At 37.5% G+C, this 22,478-nt stretch overlaps 1 protein-coding gene across 3 annotated transcripts in view; it reads left to right on the top strand.

Annotated features, from left to right (window-relative positions):
- PCSK5 (proprotein convertase subtilisin/kexin type 5) overlaps positions 1 to 22,478 on the top strand; it is a 516,633-nt gene that overhangs the window by 342,224 nt on the left and 151,931 nt on the right. For 2 of the 3 annotated variants that reach the window (XM_061425568.1, XM_061425565.1), the window contains exons 17-20: positions 11,135 to 11,219; positions 14,906 to 15,003; positions 16,048 to 16,177; positions 16,600 to 16,715. In XM_061425568.1, the coding sequence (XP_061281552.1) occupies positions 11,135 to 11,219; positions 14,906 to 15,003; positions 16,048 to 16,177; positions 16,600 to 16,715 (429 nt within the window). Of the gene's footprint in view, positions 1 to 11,134; positions 11,220 to 14,905; positions 15,004 to 16,047; positions 16,178 to 16,599; positions 16,716 to 18,440; positions 21,057 to 22,478 lie in introns of those variants that run through there. The other variant, XM_061425566.1, reaches the window with a different exon arrangement.

A 22,478-nucleotide genomic window follows, 5' to 3' on the forward strand; every position in this document is an offset into this window, starting at 1 on the left:
GAACCACTCCCAGTTAAAAGACCAAGAGAACTCCCCCAGAAGAAAATGAAACGGACCTCTTCAGCCTAACAGACACCAGGTTTTGAAAGGAGATAATGAAAAAACTGAAGGAGCTAAGAAAGGCTGTTGACAGAAATGCAGAATGCTGTAAAAAGGAACTAGAAACTATACAGAAAAATTACAAAAATTCATTTACAGAGATGAAAGCTGAGCTAATGGAAATGAACAGAAGAATGAATAAGTGATCTGGAAGACTGGATTATTTCCATTATCCTATCAGGACAGCAGACAGAAAGCCAAATGGAAAAAACAAAAAAACTAGAAACAATATAAGAGATATATGGGATAGTATAAAACATGCCAATGTAAACATGATAGGGATTCCAGAAGGGGAAGAAAAAGAAAAGGGGATAGAAAATGCATTTTAAGAAATTATGGCAGAAAACTTCCCAAACGTAAAGGAAACAGGTATCAAGGTACAGGAAGCACAGAGAATTCAAAATACGAAAAAACCCAAACAGATCTACATCAAAACATATTATAATAAAAATGGCAAAATTTAAAGAGAGGATTCTAAAAGCAACAAGAGAAAATCAGAGTTAATGACAAGAAAACCCCCATAAGGCTATCAGCTCATTTCTCTACAGAAATGTTGCAGGCTAGGAGGGAGTGGCAAGATATAGTCAAAGTCCTGAAAGGGAAAAACCTGCAACCTAGGATACTCTACCCAGCAAGATTACCATTTAGAATAGAGAGATAAAGAATTTCTCAGATAAAAATCAAAAGAATACAACAATACTAAACCTATCCTAGGACTTCCCTGGTGGCTCAGACAGTAAAGTGTCTGCCTACAATGTGGGAGACCCAGTTTCAATCCCTGGGTGGGGAAGATCTTCTGGAGAAGGAAATGGCAACCCACTCCAGTATCCTTGCCTGGAAAATCCCATGGATGGAGGAGCCTGGTAGGCTACAGTCCACGGGGTCGCAAAGAGTCGGACACGACTGAGCGACTTCACTTTCACTTTCAAACCTATCCTAAAGGAAATATTAAGGTCTTCTCCAAATAGAAAAGAAATAATCTATAGGTAAGAGAAAATCACAGTTGGAAAGTAAAGTGATAGTTTCTCAGTCGTGTCTGACTCTGTGATCCCATGGACTATACAGCCTATGGAATTCTCTAGGCCAGAATACTGGAGTGGGTAGCCTTCCCCTTCTCCAGGAAACCAGAAACCCAGGTCTCCTGCATTGCAGGTGGATTCTTTACCAGCTGAGCCAACAGGGAAGCCCATGAATACTGGAGTGGGTAGCCTTTCCCTTCTCCAGCAGATCTTTCCAACCCAGGAATCAAACCAGGGTATCCTGCATTGCAGGTGGATTCTTTATCAACTGAGCTATCAGGAAAAAAACCAGGGCAGCCATTTTGCACACAAACTGATAAGCCAGTACATAAATTTAAAATTAAATCAAAAAATTTCTATGAAAGTAACGATAATTACAATGAATAGCAAAAGGATGAACATGATCGTTTTGCTGAAAGTTTTACCTCATTTTCAGTTAGAAGGATTAGTTAACAAAAGCAACCACTCATTGCACACACAATGAACAATTTTAATATTTTAATAGGGGATTATTTGACTTAGTTTCAATTATATAGTCATTAAAAGAAATAGAAGCAACAGAGAAGTAACAACATACATTATCACCAAATTGGGCCAACAACCTACATCTAGACTTGAATAGTGCTTTAAAGTCCTGAATGACAGCAATCTGGAGTCCCAGTTGGGAAACGGTCCCAGGAAGTGTATACACTCCACAGGTTAAGACTTGAAATTGCAGTTTTGAGAGCTCCTGCTTATAATCCCAGGCCAAAAACTGATATATTCATCACTTTGTATGCAAAACAGCAGCCCTGGTTTTTTCCTTTAACTTTTACAATACTATTTGTTTCTCCTTGTGAGTCATAAGACTTCTTAGACCCTGGAGAGCAGAGGGGGCTGGCCAGGCCCTCAACGGCTTAAGAAAAGTTCAAGACCCACTAAACTTTCTTATGTAAAGTGCCCCTTAACTTTCCAGCAACAAGTGGTGTACTTATAGGCAGGCACATAGTCCTGGCAGGGTCAGAAGTCAGAGGCCTGCTCTCCTGCTTCTGAAGCCTGAACAAGACTACCTCTATTTTAATTTCCCTAACAATGAAGATATAAAAGAGGACATCAAAGTTATAAAATGTGGAGAAGAGTAAGAACGTATAGATTTTTCACTTCTCCTAGAATGTGTTTAAGCCTATATGACTACCAGTCTAAGGCAAGTAGATATAGGAATGGGTTAACATAATTGAAAAACAGGATAACCACAAATCAAAAACATACAATAGATTCACAGAAACCAAAGAGAAGAGAACATTAAGTATAATACAAAAGAAATCAAACCACAACAACAACAAAAAAGATAAAGTGACAAAGAAGAAATTTAAAATCAATGAGAAAGCAAGGTTTAAAATGGTGATAAATACATATCTATCAATAATTACCTTAAATGTCAATGATCTAAATGCTCTAATCAAAATACACAGAGTGACAACTTGATTAAAAAAATACAAGAGCCTACAATATGCTGCTTATGAGAGACCCATTTTTAGGGCAAAGCACACACAAAGATTGAAAGTGAGGGGATGGAAAAAGATATTTCATGCAGATGCAAATGAAAAGAAAGCAGGGGTCATAATACTCTCATTAGACGAAATAAACTTTAAAACAAAGGCCACAAAGAAAAATAAAGAAGGATACTATATACACATCAACAAATTAAAGAATAAAAACCATATGATCATCTCAATAGATGCAGAAACAGCTTCTGACAAAATTCAACATCCATTTACGATAAAAATTCTCCAGAAAGTAAGCATTGAGAGAATATACGTCAACATAATAAAGGCCATATGTGACAGACCTACAGCTAACTCAACAGTGAAAAGCTGAAAGCATTTTCCCTTAGATCAGGAACAAGACAAGTAGGTCCGCTTTTATTCAACGTAGTTTTGGAAGTCCTAACCATGGCAATCGAAAAAGAAAAGGAAGTAAAAGAAGTGGAAAAGAAATAAAACTGTCACTGTTTGCAAATGACATGATACTACACATAGAAAATCCTAAAGATGCTACCAGAAAACCACTGAAACTCATCAATAAATTCAGGGAGTTGCAGGATACAGAATTAGTACACAGAGATTTGTTGCATTTCTATATATTAACAACAAAAATCAGAAAGTAAAATTAAGAAAACAATCCTATTTACCATCATATCAAAAACAATAAAATACCTAGGAGTTCTTGGACTGCAAGGAGATCCAACCAGTCCATTCTGAAGGAGATCAGCCCTGGGATTTCTTCGGAGGGAATGATGCTAAAGCTGAAACTCCAGTACTTTGGCCACCTCATGCGAAGAGTTGACTCATTGGAAAAGACTCTGATGCTGGGAGGGACTGGGGGCAGGAGGAGAAGGGGACAACAGAGGATTAGATAGACAGCTGGATGGCATCACTGACTCGATGGACGTGAGTCTGAGTGAACTCCGGGAGTTGGTGATGGACAGGGAGGCCTGGCCTGCTGCAATTTGTGGGGTCGCAAAGAGTCCGACACGACTGAGCGACTGAACTGAACTGAAACCTAAGGAAAGTACACTATAAACTATAAGACACTGATGAAAGAAATCAAAGATGACAAACAGACTGAAATATACCATGTTCTTGGATTGGAAGAATCAATATTGTCAAAATGACTGTACTACCCAAGGCAAGCTACAGATTCAGTCAAATTACCAATGGCATTTTGCACAGAACTAGAACAAAAAAAATCGTTAAGATTTGTTTAGAGATACAGAAGACCCTGAATAGCCAAAGCAATCTTGAGAAAGGAAAACGGAGCTGGAGGAATCAGGCTTCTTGACTTAAGACTATATAACAAATCTATAGTCATCAAAACAGTGTAATACTGACACAAAAACAGAAATATAGATCAATGGAAGAGGATAAAAAGCCCAGAAATAAACCCACATATCTGTGGCCAATTAATCTACAAAAAAGGAGGCAAGACTATACAATGGACAAAAGACTTTTCAATAAATGGTGCTGGGAATACTGGACAGCTATATGTAAAAAATAAAAACAAACCAAAAAAATGAAATCAGAACATTCTTTAACACGATGCACAAAAATAAACTCAAAATGGATTAAAGACCTTAATGTAAGACTGAGTACTATTAATATAAAACTCCTAGAGGAAAACATAGAACATTCCTGGCATAAATCACAGCAATATCTTTTCTGATCCATCTCCCAGATGAAAGTAAAACCAACAAATGTTACCTAATTAAACTCAAAAGCGCTTGCACAGTGAAGGAAACCTAAACAAAATGAAAAGACAGCTCACAGAATGGTAAAAAAAAAAAAAAAATGCAACCAGAAAGGGATTAGTCTCCAAAATTTACAAATGGGCAGGAGACCTAAATAGACACTTCTCCAAAGAAGATATACAGATGGCCAAGGAGCACATAAAAAGGTGTTTAACATCACTACTGGAGAAATACAAATCAAGACTACAAAGACATATCACCTCACACCAGTCAGAATGGCCATGATCAAAAAATCTATAGACAATAAATGCTGCAGAGGGTGTGGAGAAAAGGGAACTCTCCTACATTGTTGGTGGGAATGTAAATTGGTAGAGCCTCTATGGAGAACAGAATGGCGGTTCCTTAAAAAACTAAAAATACAGCTACCATATGATCCAGCAATCCTACTCTTGTGCATATATTCATAGAAAAACATGGTTTGAGAGAGTACATGCCACCCCAATGTTCACTACAATACTGTTTACAATAATCAAGATATGGAAGAAACCTAAATGTCAATCAAAAGATGAATGGATAAAGAAGATGTGCTACATATAAACAATGGAATATCTCTCAGTCATTTAAAGGAATGAGAATACGATTTGCACCAACATGGATAGACCTGGGGATTATCATACTAAGTGAAGCAAGACAAAGACAAATATCATATGATATCATTTATATGCAGAATCTAGAAGAAATGATACAAATGAACTTATTTACACAACATAAACAGACTCACAGACTTAGAGAATGAATGTATGGTTACCAGAGGGAAGGGTGAAGGGCAGAGATAGATTGGGAGTTTGGGATTGACATGTACATACTACCGTATTTAAAATAGATAACCAACAAGCACAGGGAATTCTGCTCAATATTCTGTAATAACCTAAGTGGGAAAAGAACTTGAAAAAGAATAGATACATGTATATGTATAACTGAATCACTTTGTTGTATACCTGAAACTAACACATTATGAACCAACTTCAATATTGTGTTCCAATATAAGATAATTTTTTTAAAAAGCTTCCTTACTGTTTAAAAAAAAATCTCAAATAAACACACTTTTATCTACCACTTAATAAAATTAGAAAAAGAAGAATAGGAACTTCCCTGGTGGCACTGTGGATGGGAGTCCCCCTGCCAATGCAGAGGACACAGGTTCGATTCCTGGGCTGGATGGATTCCACAGGCCGTGGAGCAACTAGGCCCATGCACCACAACTCCTGAGCCTGTGTGCTGCAACTACTACTGAATCCCATGTGCCTAAGTCTATGTTCTGCAACAAGAGAAGCTCCACAATGAGAAACCTGTGCACCACACTAAAGAGTAGCATCCACTTACTGCAACTAGAGAAAGCCCACACAAAGCAACAAAGACCCAGCACAGACAAAAATAATATTTTTTAAAAAAGAAAGAAAAAGAACAAACAAAATCTAAAGTCAGCAAAGGAAGAAATAAAGATCAGAGAAGAAATAAAAGATTTTTTTAAAAAAATAGAAAAAAGTCAATAAAACCAAGAGCTAGTTATTTGAAAGTATAAACAGGATTGACAAACCTCAGACCAGGCTCATCAAAAAGAAAAGAGAGATAATCCAAATAAAATAAATGAAAAAGGAAACATAACAACTGATAGAGAAATTCAAAAAACCATAAGGGAATGCTATAAACACTTATATGCCAACAAATTTGACAATCCAGAAGAAGTGGACAAATTTCTGGAAACAAACATCCTACTAAAATTGAATTAAAAAGAAAGATAATTTGAAAAGACCAATCACTAGAACTGAAATAGAATCTAATTTAAAAACTCTCATCAATGTATGGCTACCAATGGAAGGATGAGGGGAGTGGGATGAATTAGGAGATTGGGATTAACATATATATGCTGCTATGTATAAAATAGATAACTAATGAGTACTTACTGCATACCACGGGGAACTCTACTCAATGCTCTGTGGTGACCTAAATGGGAAGGAAATTCAAAAAGAGGGGATATATGCATACATATAGCTGATTCACTTTGCTGTATAGCAGAAACTAACACTACATTGTAAAGCAACTATACTCTAATAAAAATTAATTTTAAAAAATTGAGTAACCACTGGAGTGAAAAAAAAAATACCTCTCTACAAACAAAAGTCTAGAACCAGATGACTTTACAGGTGAATTCTACCAAACATACAAAGAGGAACTTATACTGATCCTTCTCAAGCTCTTCCAGAAAACTGAAGAGGAGGGAACACTCTCAAAGCCATTCTTTGAAGCTATCACCTTGATACCAAATCCAGACAAAGATACCACCAGAAAAGAAATTTACAAACCAGTATCTTTGATGAATATAGATGCAAAAATTCTCAACAAAATATTAGCAACTGAATCTAACAACACGTAAAAAAGATCATACACCACGACCAGTGGGATTCTTCTGAAGTTCACAAGGATGGTTCCACATATGCAAATCAATCAGTGTGATACACCAAATAAGCAAAAGACAAAAAACACATGATCATCTGAATAGATGCAGAAAAAGCATCTCACAAAATTCAACATCCATTCATGATAAAAACCCTTACCAAAGTAGGTACAGAGAGAACATATCTCAACACAATAAAAGCTACTTAATGACAAACCCACAGCCAATATAATACTAAAAAGCTGCAAGCCTTCCTGCTAAATTCAGAAACAAGACAAGGATGCCTACTCTTACCTTTTCTAGTCAACATACTAGGAAGTCCTAGTCACACCAATCACACAAGAAATAAAAGGCATTCAAGTTGGAAAGGAAGAATTAAAATTGTCCTTATATGCAGATGATGATACTATATGTATATAAAACCCCGAAGACTTCACACAAAAACTACTTGAAGTGATGAATGAATTCAGCAAGGTAGCAGGATATAAGATTAACATACAGAAATCAGTTCCACTTCTTTATACCAACAATGAAATAAGAAAGGGAATGTAAAAAAAAGAACTTTTTAAAATTGCACCCCCAAAATAAAAGACTTAGGATTAAACCTGACCAAGGAGGTGAAAGACTTATTTGCTGAGAACTATAAAACGTTAATAAAGGAAACCAAAGATGATTCAAAGAAATGAAAGATACGTCATGCTCTTGGGTTGGAATAATTAATATTGTTAAAATGGCCATACTTACCAAAGCAATCTATATAGGTTTAATGTGATCCCTAAATTACCAAAGGTCCAATACTTTGACCACCTGATGTGAGCAGCTGACTCATTGGAAAAGACCCTGATGCTGGGAAAGATTGAGGGCAAAAGGAGAAGGGGGCGACAAAGGATGAGATGGTTGGATGGCATCATCGACTCAATGGACGTGAGTTTGAGTAAACTCTGGGAGATAGTGAAGAACAGGAAAGCCTGGTGTGCTGCAGTCCATGGGGTCACACAGAGTCAGACATGACTGAGCTACTGAACAACAAATCAAGTTACCCATAACATTAGGTCTCCTGCATTGCAGACAGATTCTTTACCAACTGAGCTACCAGGGAAGCCCAGAACTAGAACAGATAATTCTAAAATTCATATGGAACCATAAAAGACCCAGAATTGCCAAAACAATCCTGAAGAAAAACAAATCAAGAAGTATAACCCTCCAGACTTCAGACAATACTACAAAGCTACAGTAATCAAAACATTATGATATTGCCACCAAAACAGACATATGGATCAACAGAACAGAATAGAGATCCCAGAAATAAACCCACACACCTATCATCAGTTAATCTTCAGAGGAAACACATATATTCAGTGGAATGAAACAATCTCTTCAGCAAGTGGTGTTGGGAAAGTTGGACAGTCACATGTAAACCAATGAAATTAGAATATTCCATTACATCATACACAAAAATAAACTCAAAACGGCTTGAAGACTCAAACATAAGGTGTAATACCATAAAGCTCCTAGAAGAGAGCCCAGGCAAAACATTCTCTGACATAAATCATACCACTGTTTTCTTAGACTCCCAAGACAATAGAAATAAAAACAAAAATAAACAAGACCTAATCAAATTTACAAGCTTTTGCACAGCAAAGGAAACCATAAACAAAATGAAAAAACAACATACAGAATGGGAGAAAATACCTACAAATGATCTGACCAACAAGGGATTAATTTCCAAAATATACAAACAGTTTGTACAACTCAACAACAACAACAAAAAATCCAACTGAAAAATAGGCAAAAGACCTAAATACACATTTCTCCAAAGAAGAAATACAGATAGCCAACAGACATATGAAAAGATGTTCAACACGGCTAGTTATAAGAGAAATGCAAGTCAAAACTACAGTGAGGTACACCTCACAATGGTCAGAATAACCATCATTAAAAACTTTGCAAAAGAAATGCTGGAGAGGATGTGGAGAAAAGAGAACCCTCCTACACTGTTGGTAGGAATGTGAGTTGATGAGCCACTGTGGAAAACATTATAGAGGTTCCTTATAAAACTAAAAATACAACTATCATATGATCCAGCAATCCCACTCCTGGGCATATATCCGGACAAAAGTGTAATTCAAAAAGATACATATACCCCTATGTTAATAGCACTATTCACAACAGCAAAGACATGGAAACAACCTAAATGTCCATTGACAGATGAATGGATAAAGAAGATATGGTGTGTATACATACACACACACACGCATGCGCACACACACAATGGAACAGTTCTCAGCCACAGAAACAAAGGAAATAATGCCATTTGTAGCAACATGAATGCAACTAAAGATTATCATACTAAGTGAAGTAAGTCAGAAAGAGAAAGATAAATACCATATTATAACACTTACATGTGGAATCTAAAATAAGACGCAAATGAACTTATTTATGAACAAACAGAATCATGGACAAAGAGAACAGACTGGTGGTTGCCAAGGAGGAAGGGGCTGGAGAAGAGATAGACTGAGAGTTTGAGGTTAGTAGATGTAAGCTTTTATGCACAGAATGGATAAACAACAAGGTCGTACTGAATAGCACACAGAACTATATTGAATATCTTAAGATAAACCACAGTGGAAAAAGAAACTTTAAAAAGAATGTGTATAAAATGTATAATTGAATCACTATGTGTGCAGCAGTAATAAACACTGTAAATCAACTATACTTAAAAAAAGTTTTAAAGTAGTATTCCTTGAGGAAAAAAATCAAAATTCTATCAAGAAGACTGAGCCTTGGAAAAGAAATCTAGGTGGTACTGGATAGGAAAATGATAATTGAGACAATCAGTTCTTTTGCCAGAGCCTGGAAGGTTGATAATTAAAGAAGGCTATTTAAACAATTACTTCACTGATAAACCTGAAGAAGGGAAAGGCTACCCATTCCAGTATCTGGCCTAGAGAATTCCGTGGACTGCATAGTCCATGGGGTTGCAGAGAGTCACAGATGATTGAGCAATTTTCAGTTCGCTCACTGATGCAAGTGGTCTGTGCATCTCTCTCCTTCTAGGCAATTGCCTTTTGTCTTAATTTCCTCCTTTAATAAGTCCATTTACATATAGCATAGTGATATGTATGTGACTAGCAATAATTACTGCCAACATATCTCCAGTTCCCTTGAATAAGGTCATTAACTCCTCAAGAGCAGCTCAGCGGTAGTCATCACTGTAATATTTAGTTAACAAATGAACAGAGATTGTGAACTTGTCCACTAGCAATGCTAAGAGCGGAATGCCACGCTAGGTCCTCTGGCTTCAGGTCCTATGTCATGTCCAGCATTCTCGATGACCCTACGATGGGGAGCTCATAGACGGTGAAGAGCTTTGTATTTCATGCTGAGGAGCTCAGAATTCTGAAAGGAGCTAGACCTCTAGGAGGTCCTTAGAGGGATCCGGTGAAGCAGTGCTTCTCTGGATCCCTGAAGAACACCAGCGTTTAAAGAGCAGACAGAGAAGCCTATGGACAAAGCCGCATTCAGTTCTATATATACCTGAAGTTAGGATCTACCGGCATCTCAGAGAAGGGATCAAAGTCTCCAGGAAAATGTCACCTGAGGTAAAAGGCCTTACTTAATATAACATCACCATTCTCCACTACAGGACAGTAACGTACTTGCCATCCCCCCACCCCTCCGCCTCAATGCTCAGTATTAAACAAGAAAGCCAGTATTCACAGTGTATTTGTTCATTCAAATGTTTTTGTTCTCCAGAAATGTAAGTGTTGTCTGAAATATAGTAACATTTATATTGATTCCACAGTTCTATAAACTTTAATAAAACAACGCAAGAAATAATCAGCCCTTACCTTGCAATCTTAAAAGCAGGTTGCCCTTTTCAGTGTAGTTCATCGGAGTAGTCATTAAAGCTGTGAGCATGAGGTCTACCATTCCGTACTTCCGCTGCTAGTGTTGCCTCTCTGTACTTACTACTGATGTGCCCCAGCTTTATAAGTGAGATTTGCACAATTGGAAGTTAGGAAACTCTGCTTGGGAAAGAGAATAGGAAGAAGACAAAACCAATAAACTATTTAAGAATTAAGTGGGCTGTTGCTTTCTTGTCTACAAATTGGTAGATATTACTAAGGTATTTCGCAATGCTCTATATTCCTACCTGTATTTGATTTGATGAGAAGTGAGAGCAAATGTTGAGTCTGGGGCTTTTCCTACAATTTCCTACTCAAGGCCATGTATACTATAGCATACATTAGCAAACATTAGAACATATGCTTTTATGAAATCCAGCTGACCAACTACTTTATAACCTTGTTCCCTTTTTTTTTTTTTAAACAGAGAAAAGTCTTTGCCGGAAATGCAATGAAAACTGCAAGACATGTACTGAATCTGACAACTGTACAGAATGCAGGGAGGGGTTAAGGTAAGAGAGTGAAAGATTTCACCAAGTAACATAGCCCAAGGACTTCTCAATAAATTTGAAAAAAAGTAAATAGGTAGCTCTCTTATAAGTCACCCTTGGTTTGACTCCCATTCAGACACTTGATTGCTATTTGCATTATCTCTATCATTTTATGTGAAAAATTGGATGCTACCTTGGCTTCAGAAGGTTTATAAGCCAAATAAAATTCTCTTTAGAAAAGATGGCTCAACTATAAGTAAATAAATGGCCATTTGAGAGGCTTTCTTTGGGCTTTTTGACCGACAGTGTATCAGTCAAGGATTACTGCGTAGCTAACATCAATGAATTATATTTAATCCCCCTGATTCATTCCTCTGATGGTCGAAACTATTTCCTTATCTTTATTATTTCTCTCCATATAGCCAATCATTGTCTTATCTTAAGCACCTCAGGCTGGTTCCATTATGCTGTGGTATGCACATAGATTTAATACCAGGGGATGTCATCCTTGAATGGATGAGACTTGCTCATTGCTAAAGCCAGACAGTTGATAGATTCTTTGAGAGAATCAAAGTGAAGTAGATATTCTTGATATGCTTAAAGAAGGTCAGATCATCCCATGCTGAGTGAGGGGCTGGACTCTGGCTTTATTACATAAAGCTAGAATTCTGCTCCATTCCATCCCTTTTAAGAGTTCCCTGATGGCTCAGAGGGTAAAGCATCTGCCTGCAATGCAGGAGACCTGGGTTCAATCCCTGGGCTGGGAAGATCCCCTGGAGAAGGAAATGGCAACCCACTCCAGTATTCTTGCTTGAAAATCCCATGGATAGAGAAGCCTGGTAGGCTACAGTCCACCAGGTCGCAAAGAGTCGGACACAACTGAGCGACTTCGCTTAGTACCTCTATTTCCATTTTTGATCAAAGGCACAATAATCAGGGTTCAGGCAGTCTAGGCAGGCAATCCTTTACATTAATTAATAGGGGAACATCATTTTTATTTTGATTGATTATTTGCGGCTTTCTCTCTTGCCCCATAAATGCATTCAGTGTCCATTTGTTTTGTACCTTTCATCTCAAGACTTCAGTTTTGATAAATATCAGTCCAGTCAGCATCCTACTACTTTTTGGAGAAGGAGCAGACTGTTATAATTTTTTAAAAAGGAAGATAAATGTGGGCTTAAATCTTTCTCTGCCATTTATCAGCTGTGTGATCTTGGTCAAGTCCGTTCACTCCTCTGAGCTTCAGTTTTCTCATCTATAAAAGGGTGATACTAACCTCAAAATTGGTGGATTATGATAAGGATTAATTGTGATAACATCTATAAAGCACTTATTCCAATATCTGACACTGAATTGGCCCATGAAAAAGAAAAGATCAAGATTATTTTCTATATTTCTTAGGGAACATTTTATAGAGTAAAAAATGTTCTCTAATAGAAATAAGAGCCATATATATTAATTTTAAATACCTGAGTAGCCACATTAAAAGGAGTAAAAAGATACAGGTGAAATTTATTTTAATGAAATCTTTAACCAAATATATCCAAAATATTATTTCAACATGTAATCAATATAAGACAATATGAAAGATAATCAGTGAGATATTCTATATTTTGTTTGTAGTGCCCAGTCTTCGAAATCTGGTGTGTATTTCACCCTTAAAGCATATCTCAATTAAGACAGTAATTTTGGGGGAAATACTTGATCTGTATATAGGTTTTATAAAAATTTAGTTGAAGTAGATTTTAGATAGCCAAGTTGTTCTGCACTTATTTAAAAGTTTTCTGATAACTGAATCAAGTGCCACTTTGTAAGATTGAGAGAGAAATGAATGAAAATAAAATGTTAAATTCTGTGCCTTGGCCACGCTAGCCACATTTCAAGTGCTCTCGAGCCCGCAGGTGCTAGAGCATATGGGACGGCACATGTCTAACTCAGCTGGCTCACCCCAGCATGAACCCAGGACCGGGTCCTCTTACCACGCCACCCCTGGAGTCTGGACGCGGCAGAGTGCACCAGGGCTGCCGGCGGCGCTCTGCTGCACGCCCCACTTAGTGCATTCCCTCCTCACACACGGCACCCTCTGTCTCCAGCTGCGCAAGTGCCAGCCTCAGAAGCAGTTTTCCTTTGTTAGAAAAACAAGGCAGCTTTAAAAAAAACAACAACTTTGATAAGTTTATCAGAGGTCCCATTTCCTCCCACAAACAGATTCATGTGATGCACTGTCCCTTTTTCCAGCTCTACCAAAAGGAAAGGGAATTTCTTTTATTGGCTTTTTAAATGACACCTCTCTGTCCAGAAGAGAAGATCTATGAATGAAATACACTTTCTGTCTTCTTGAGGCTCCCTGTGTTTTTCTTAGGGGCTTCTAGGGTTGACCATTTTGCCTCAAAAGACCTGTAAATTTTTAAATAGTGGCTAAGCAAACAGAAAAATATCTATGCATAAAATACTAGAAGGATATGAATTAAAATGTGAACAGGACTGTCTGGGATTCTTTTTCATCTACTTTGGTTTTGTTCTTTCCAAATTACTTTAAAGGGAAAAACAAATATATAAAAATACTTATATACATATATTATAAAAAATAAAGGGAAAACTAAATGTTAGTTTTTAATAGTATGATCCATATACAAAGCACAGTCAAGTAACGTGAATTGCAGCAATGTATAGAAATGCATTTTCTATAAGAACACAGAAAGCATTTGACCCGGTTGCTTAGACACCCATTTTCTAGAACTGTCTACTGGGTGACATGGGATTATGGTAACAGTCTCACTACTGAGTTATTCCATGAGTAATGTTTGTATATTAAATGCTGTAAATTTTAGACATTTGTTTTTAAGCATCAATCTGTAGACTATGAAAAACCTTACAGGTGTTAAAAAATTAGAAGAAAAAAATACACATTCCTCATTCGACATTCTAGCAACATATTAGGTAATGCCTAAGAGTGCTATTTAGATAAAACATAGCACAGATAACACCTAAAAATACTAAATGATAGTGTAACTAAGAAAAGTTGAGATGTTTGGTGAAGCAGCAATATAAGTAAATAATTTTGCCAAATATTTCATTAGAGTTTAAAATTAGTAAATAAAGCAATAGAAGCAAATGTATGTTAGGATTCTCTTGCTTTGGTCCAAGAGAAGAACTAAAATCAGAAACACTTAAAATTTTAAAAAGGCTATTCCTGGGATTTTGAGCTGAAGGTTGGGCAGGATAGTTGTACCCTTCTCTTCAGGTGTAATCATTTTACCACGTATTCCTACAACATATACAGTTACAGAACAACATTTAACATTTACAGTAACAACAGTTACTCCACCACATTTATTGTGGAGTAGGTCTAGGAGATCTGGGATTGGTAGGCATATTGTTAGGGAAGGTGATTGTTTTGGTCCATAAAATACTTTTAAAAACCTCCAGGTTATAAAATGTTGAGTAAAGAAAAAATGTGTCAGCCAGCCTAATAATTTAAGAGGAATGTCCTCCAAACTTGTAGCACATGTATAGGCTACAGACTTATTACAGGCACAGAGAAGCATTCTAGGCATCGGGAGGAGAAAAACAGAGGGTACAGGGGCTATTTCTCCTGCTCTGAAGTTCTCCCAAATCCACTGACCTCTGGGGGAAACTGTATGCGTTACATACGGCCTTGGGGAGTCATGACCTCTTTGCCTGACCACAGCCGTCTGTGTTTCCAGCCTGCAGGGGTCCCGGTGTGCCATCACCTGTGAGGACGGATGGTACTTCAGCGGCCAAGACTGCCAGCCCTGCCACCGCTCCTGCGCCACCTGTGCTGGTACCTCCTCCCCCACTCCTCTTATTTATTCCTCTAGCTCTGGTTTGGCTTTCATTTGTCTTTATCCATCAGTCATGCACACACCCTTGGTAATTTTTTTAATTAGACTTACTTTTCTAGCTTTACTGAGGCATAACTGACAAAAATTATATACTTTAAGATGTACGTGTGATGTTTTGATATATATAATACAAGGTAATTAACATATTAATCACCTCACATAGTTTGTGTGTGATGAGAACACTTAAGATCAACTCTCTTAGTTGAGTTTTGAGTATACAATACAGTATAGTATTGTATAGTACTGTACAATAGTATATAGTATATACTATTGAATATACTATTGTATATACTGTATACAATACTATATACTATACAATACTATTGTATAGTATTGTATAGTTACCATGGCGTACGTTAGATTTCCAGAACTTATTCATCCTGCATAACTGAAACTGCACCCATGGATCCAGGTCTCATTTCCCCACCCCAGGTCCTTGACAGCTCCTCTTCTACTTCTGCTTTCATAAGTTTGACTTCTTTTTTAGATTCCACATTTATGTGAGATCATGAGGTATTTGTCTTTTCTTATCTGGGTTCGATTTTAAATGTAACAGTAGTACTCAAACTTCTGTGTTGAAGATACGTTCCAAGGAGGCCAAGGGTAGACGCAAGATGTGTGCAGGCAACCTCTTGATAATTTTAGTGTAAATGCTGGAGAAGTATGGCGCTCTCCTGACAATCATCATGCGGTCTCAAAAGTCAGTAATCAGCAGCCTAACCTCACTGAAAACTTAAAACGTCCCAGTTTTAAGGACTTAAAAAGTCCTTTGCTTTCAAAAGAGGTTTGATGTTTTTTGGCAAATGGGTTCAATCTAAAACTGAAGCCTTTTCCCCCAGAGAACATAAGGAAAAGTACAAATGTTACAGTTCTCAAAATTGCCACCTATTAATGCCATTTTCACCAATTATGCAAAAAGCAGCCCGCTGTGCAACCTTTTCTGAGGCTTTGTTTCTGTTTCCTGCGTTTGTCTTGCTTTTAAGGAGCGGGCGCTGACGGGTGTATTAACTGCACAGGAGGCTACTTCATGGAGGAGCGGAGATGCGTGCAGAGCTGTAGTATCAGCTACTACTTTGACCACTCTTCAGAAAATGGATACAAATCCTGCAAAAAGTAAGTGGATTCCCCTCCCATTTAAGCTCCAGTGTTTGGCAACTGGGTTCCTTATTTGACTGCCTCCATTAACAATATGAAACATACAATTATTAATGAAAAATAAGGTGCAAACATTTACCTATGGACACCAACACTCTGCAGCTTTAAACCCAACTGATTTTTGTGTGTGTGCCTCAGGAGCACTTTAAAACCTCTAAAGTTGTATTTCTGTTTCAAGTGCATGCTCTCTCCTCTTTAAAATCGGTCTACCTGCTAGGTTTTCTTTAATGTTGTCAATTAAAGCAGTTCATTTAAGAAAATATTTTTGTGGCATCTTCAAAGGGAGAATTAAATTTAAGATGTTAAGAGATTGACAGTAAACACATCTTTTCCTTCGCCTGATGTGTGAAAGGATGATACATCGTACATTCTCCCCATAGATGTGACGCCAGCTGTTTGACATGCAATGGTCCAGGGATCAAGAACTGTACAAGCTGTCCCAGTGGGTATCTCTTAGACTTAGGAATGTGTCAGATGGGGGCCATCTGCAAGGACGGTGAGTACAACTACTTATTTTGATCTTCTGAGAACCATGTGATCCTTCCATGTTAAGGTCTAATATATATTTCCCCTTGAAAATATTAACTATCAAGCATGTCTCAGATAGGACATGCTGATGTCTTGTTGGTGTTCCTTGAACTTATACTCTGAATGGGTTTAGTTTTCTGGTTGTTTTAACTGCAAAAAGAACTACAGCATCCATTTACGAAGATGGCACTAGTTAATTTTTCTTAATTAGTAGACCTTGTTCTTGAAAACTTCTTAGAGCTTTGGGTTCAGAGCAAAATTCAGCAGAAAGTAAAGAGAATTCCCATATATCCTCTGACCACGCTGACCATACATACACACACACATACACACATACTCACCATCAGTATCCCTCACCAGAGTGATATGTTTGTTACAGTTGATGAGCCAACACTGACAAATCATTGTCACCAAAATCTACAGTTTACATTAGAGTCCACTTTTGGTGTTCTGTGAGTTTGGACAAATGTATAAAGACAAATATCCACCACTGTAATATCATTCAGATCACCCTTCATTACCCTGAAAATCCTCTGTGCTCTGCCTATCCCTTCCTTCTTCCCTCCCTCTGGAAACCACTAATTTTTTTTTCACTGTCATCACAGATTTGATTTTTCCAGAGTGACATATAGTTGGAATTATACAAACACTAACTAGAAAAGGCTACATATTGTATTGTTTTCCAGTCTTCCCTCATATGTACTTTTTGCTAGATTTTTAAAATACCACATAGACTTTGGTAAAAGTGGAGTGTCAGGATTGTGGGCAAAAGTAGAAAATGAAGAATCATGATTTGTGATGAGTCCATTTTCAGGTAGGTTAAAGAATGAGATCATTGACAGCTCACTAGGCTTTTCAAATCACACGCACCATGTGCTGTTAGGGATGTGTTATTATTTTCTTCCAACTGTCATATTTCAGTGATTCTAAGACATACTTTTTTAGTATATTTTAATAGCTCTGGAATCAGATGCAACTTATAATTTGTGGCAGCTTACAACTGCTTTGATCCACAGGTTGATGTGATATATAGTTGTCATCGCCTGTGACTTAGTCACAGATATATCTAGTCAACTGAGACACATGATCACTCCTACTTATGTGGCATTTAATTGCACTTCCTAATAGCTTCAAAAAGTTAAACTATGTCTCAATATTCAAAGGAAAAGTTATTACATAAGCCCAGGAAAAAAAACAGCATGTTATGCAAATATTTTAATAAGCATAAAACTAATATGCTAATTGACAAAAGGTTATTGTGTCACCATTTAATAAGAATTTTTCTTGGCGTTACTTAAAAAAGTGGTGTATGTGAAATCCAGTGTCTTAGACTCAATGAAATATAGTGTAAATGACTGTGTATGCTCTGCTGTAGGTAATTCCAGAAAGAAAAATCCTTGCTTGTATTATTATTGATTTCTAATTTATTCTTTTTCTAATCTTTTTTCCTTTTCATAAATGGATACCAATCACATTTACCGCTGGACTGCAAAACAATGCTTCTTGAAAAACAATCCTGTTGACTGAAATCACTTTGGGTGGACCAAATTTTCCTCCTGTTGACTGCTCCCGAATGATCTCTTCCAATCCCCCCAATCTGCCTCTCTGGCCAATCACAACCTTCTTCCATGTGTGTCCATCATGCTGCTCTCGTCCTCAACTTCCCCTGTCTCTTGCTGAATTCCTGGAAAAGCAACGGAAGAGTCCTGGGCGGAAGGAGGCTTCTGTATGCTAGTGAAAAAGAACAATCTGTGCCAACGGAAGGTTCTTCAACAACTGTGCTGCAAAACATGTACATTCCAAGGCTGAGCTGCCATCCTAGATTTCTTTGTTCCTGTAGACTTATAGATTACTCCATATTATTATTAAAAAGAAAAAAACAAGCAAAAAAAAAAAAAAGCAAGCCACCTCTCTCTTTCTTGCTCTCTTTTTCTCTCTCGCTCCAATTTGTGCAGGGAGATGGTGAACTGTTTTGTCAGAACTTAAATGGAAAAAGAAATAAACCTACAACAAGCCTACCTTTTATAACTGGGTGTTTAGTGCTAAACAGCCAGAACCACAGAGACAGTATTGTATGACCAAAGCATCTGATGCCAAAATTTGACGTTAAAGTAATGATTTGATTTCCTGCCCTGTTTTTGAAGGTCCATTTTGTTTTGTTTTTTTTTCTTTTTCCTTTTGCATTTACTTGCTTGCTTCCCTCTTTGAGATGCCTAAAAATCCCTTTCAAAAACATCACAAGAGCAGACATAGATCAAAATGAAACAGAAAGCTCTTGCATCCATCATTTTTCATGCCTGAGTCCACTGTTGGGGGAAATGGCAGAAAACTGGACCTAAGGGCATTAAGAACATCCCACAGAGTTGTGTTCAGTGTCATTTGTCTTGGTTTTTCACAGCTGGCCATTGATACTTTCCACACATAATTTACTTCATGCATTATGTGCTGGTTTTAGCATTATGCCCACTTGATAAGTCTGCTCCACTGGTTTCATCAGATAGACTTGCTGCTACTGGCTTTTCCATGGTAGATTCGGTTATTTTACATACAGCTGGTCAAATGGGATTGCTCTGCATAGTCAAATTGGTGATGGACAGAATGCAAAGATTCACAGAATAGCTGAGACTGATCCAGCTCCCCCCAAATCCAGAGTGTTCACTCGTAAACCCTGCACATGCTCTTGGTGCTATTCAGCCATTACCCCATAGCATTTTTTTAAGGCCATCAGAAATTCCATGTGTTGTAGTGGAAAGTGTTTTCGATATGATGAAGGAAATTTCTTCCTAAAGTCAAAAGTTTCTAAAAGGTCCTGTATTTTTTAAGAAATGGAATTTATTTAAATAATATTTAAGCCTGTGCCCAAGTTGGCGGGGTAACATTTTTCAATGGTGCTTATTAGAAGTGTTTTTCATCTTATCATTTTAAGAAAATAAAACTGGAAATGGAATATGGGCAGCATGATTGTACCCTCCTGGTTCTGTTCTTTCCCCACTCCTCTGTCTCTCTATAACCATGCTGATAAACCTGTCCACTGAATGTCAATGAGACCATCTGTTTTCCTGGAAATATATTCACTGGTTTCCTATGAGTCCCCAAACACATCCTGGAATCTAGCAGATTGACTTATGTGAATACTCTTTGGATCAGTGGTCAGAAATGAGGAAGCTTGATAGATCTTATTATAACTCTTGAGTTTCTCTATTTAGGAGAGCAGAGACTAATATCAAGTTTCTTCATGTTTCATATCAAAGCTCCATTGGTGACCTCATTTGCTTTCAGAGTGACCAGCCATCTTGCAGGCTTTAGGCTTCGGACAGCCTCACTTCCAAGATAAGAGGAGGAATGATATAGGTTATCCTGGGAAATGGATGCTAACTAAGGTCCCCATCCAAGAAGCAAGCTAGTAAAAAGGCCTAACTTGAAATTTTGTATTCCAAGACATCAAAGTTAATGTTTAACCCAAGGTAAATAATGAGTACAAAGTCTAATGACCCTTTTAATAGCACTGCAGTGATACTAAGTCATATAATGATTCATATACAACTAGGGGATCAACTGATTTTGTTGAGTAATTTTTCCTCTTCGTAACACTGCAGGCCCTTCTGACCTGAAGAAAGCAAGTTAGTCCTGGGTCTGGCATGTAGAGTCTTAACGTTTAAAGTCGCAGTCTCTTAAGTGGACAAAAGTGAGAGCCTAAAGCAAGGTCAAGTAGATGGTGAAACCAGATCTGCCTGCAGAAGAATCCATTTAACTGAACCCGCCCATAATATTTGAGGCACAGAGTTACTATGAAGGGAAAAATAAAAATGATGTCTGTGTTCTTAGACAAATAACCATCAATCTGACAGTCAAAACCATTGGGGTCCACCAACATGTGTTCCATTTCTCACTGACCATGCAGGCGCACATTGTGGAAATACTGGTTTAACTACTAGTGGTTACTGCCTCGTTTATCTACAGAATATTATTAACTAGAACATAATGCTTTCAAAGTTTAAGTTAATGTTATATATTATGTATAAATATATATATTCATAATGAGATATATGTAATGGATAGTACAAAGTTTGGAGACTTAACAAATACTCTAACCTAGAGCCAGAAGTCCTATTTTCTGTTTTCTTTTGTCTTTTCATTAGTGATCCATTGTTAAATCCAAATTCACTTTTACTGAAAAATACTGTACATGTGTAAAATGTTCAGTTGTTTTTTTGTAAAATATAGTAGAATGGTTGTAATTGATACTGGCCAAAATCAATGTTATTCCATATTTTATTTTTTCTATTAAATTAACCTAAGTTCCTGTTTATTTGATCTGTTCATAACCATGTGCAAACATCTCTGAAAGGGTGAGGTCATGAGAAACTTGTGTTTCCATACAGAAGCTGAATATGGAAGAAAGGGTGGAGGTGAATGGAGCATATACATAAGATTGGGAAGAAAGGGTGAACAGAGGTGGGAACTGAAAAAAGGAGACTGTAACAGCGGTAGAAGAAAGGAACAGTTTAGGTTTGGTCATGAATGACTGTTGAATCCCATTTTTAGTACACAGCTTGTGAAAAAATCTACAGAAGCTTGGTGCAGTTGCTACTGCATTGTACAGACACAATGTCCAGTGAAAGCCATCTGGACATGCTCTTTCCCTGGCTTCCCCCAGGGCATGGACTACTGCACACCTGCCTGTGGGTGTATGAAACGGTGGGGACCATGGTGCTGGGCACAAAGAGGTGGGGAGTGTGAAAGACGTTATAGAAGATGGCCTTATTCAGTTGGCTGATACCCTGTGCATCATTATCCCTGGCTGTATCACATCCCTGGGGCTGTATCCCTGGATGCCTAGAAGATGACTCTAAAACTAGTCTCTAGTACATGCTACAGGGTAGAACTGTATAGTTAGCAAATAAACAACCATGGATCATAGACCTTTGTGAACCCTGCTTGTGATAGTCACTAGCCCTGAAGGTTCAATGCCCTGCCTTTTGCAAAAAAAAAGAAATGAGAAATCAACAGAAGTGACACACATATTGAGCTCTGATTAGGTTTAAAGATTTGGGGATACAAAAAGGTATAAGAGCTTCTGTTGCCATGAAGTCCCATTACGAAGATGGGGAGAAACTAATTTTATTGACCATTTACTATGTGCTGTACAATATGGGGATACAGTGTGTGTGTGTGTAGATATATTGGGTTGGCCAAGAAGTTCATTCAGGTTTCCCCTAAGATGGTACAGAAAAACCTGAAAGAGCTTTTTGGCCAACCCAATAAATATACTCTTCTAAGTCTCACAAAAATTCTAGAACAGAAGTACATGTAGTATCCTCTGTTTATAAATGAGAAAGCTGAGGCATATGGACTTGAAATAAATTGATTGGGATTGCATAACCAGACTCAGAATAATAAAAATAAAATTCAACAATAAAACCATTAATCCTAAGGAGTGACTTCTAAATCTCAGATGAGTAAGTTAAGTTCAGACAGGTAGAAATCCTTTTGAATTGGATTAGTCAGGTGTTTCTTAGAGCAGTTTAGACTTGTACTGGATCTTGGAGGATGGCTGAGGCTTAACTAAGCAGATGGAACTAAAGCAGGAGGAGCATTACCAGCAAATCTGCTGCCCAAGAGTTGTTCAGGGAAGCAAGTCGATTGTTCTAATGATTTTAACTAATTACCCCATTGCTACAAAAAACAGTAATTCAAGATGTGATGGATCAGTCAAGAAGAATCAACATTT

The sequence above is a fragment of the Bos javanicus genome, chromosome 8, assembly GCF_032452875.1.
Source record: "Bos javanicus breed banteng chromosome 8, ARS-OSU_banteng_1.0, whole genome shotgun sequence".
Lineage (NCBI taxonomy): Eukaryota > Metazoa > Chordata > Mammalia > Artiodactyla > Bovidae > Bos > Bos javanicus.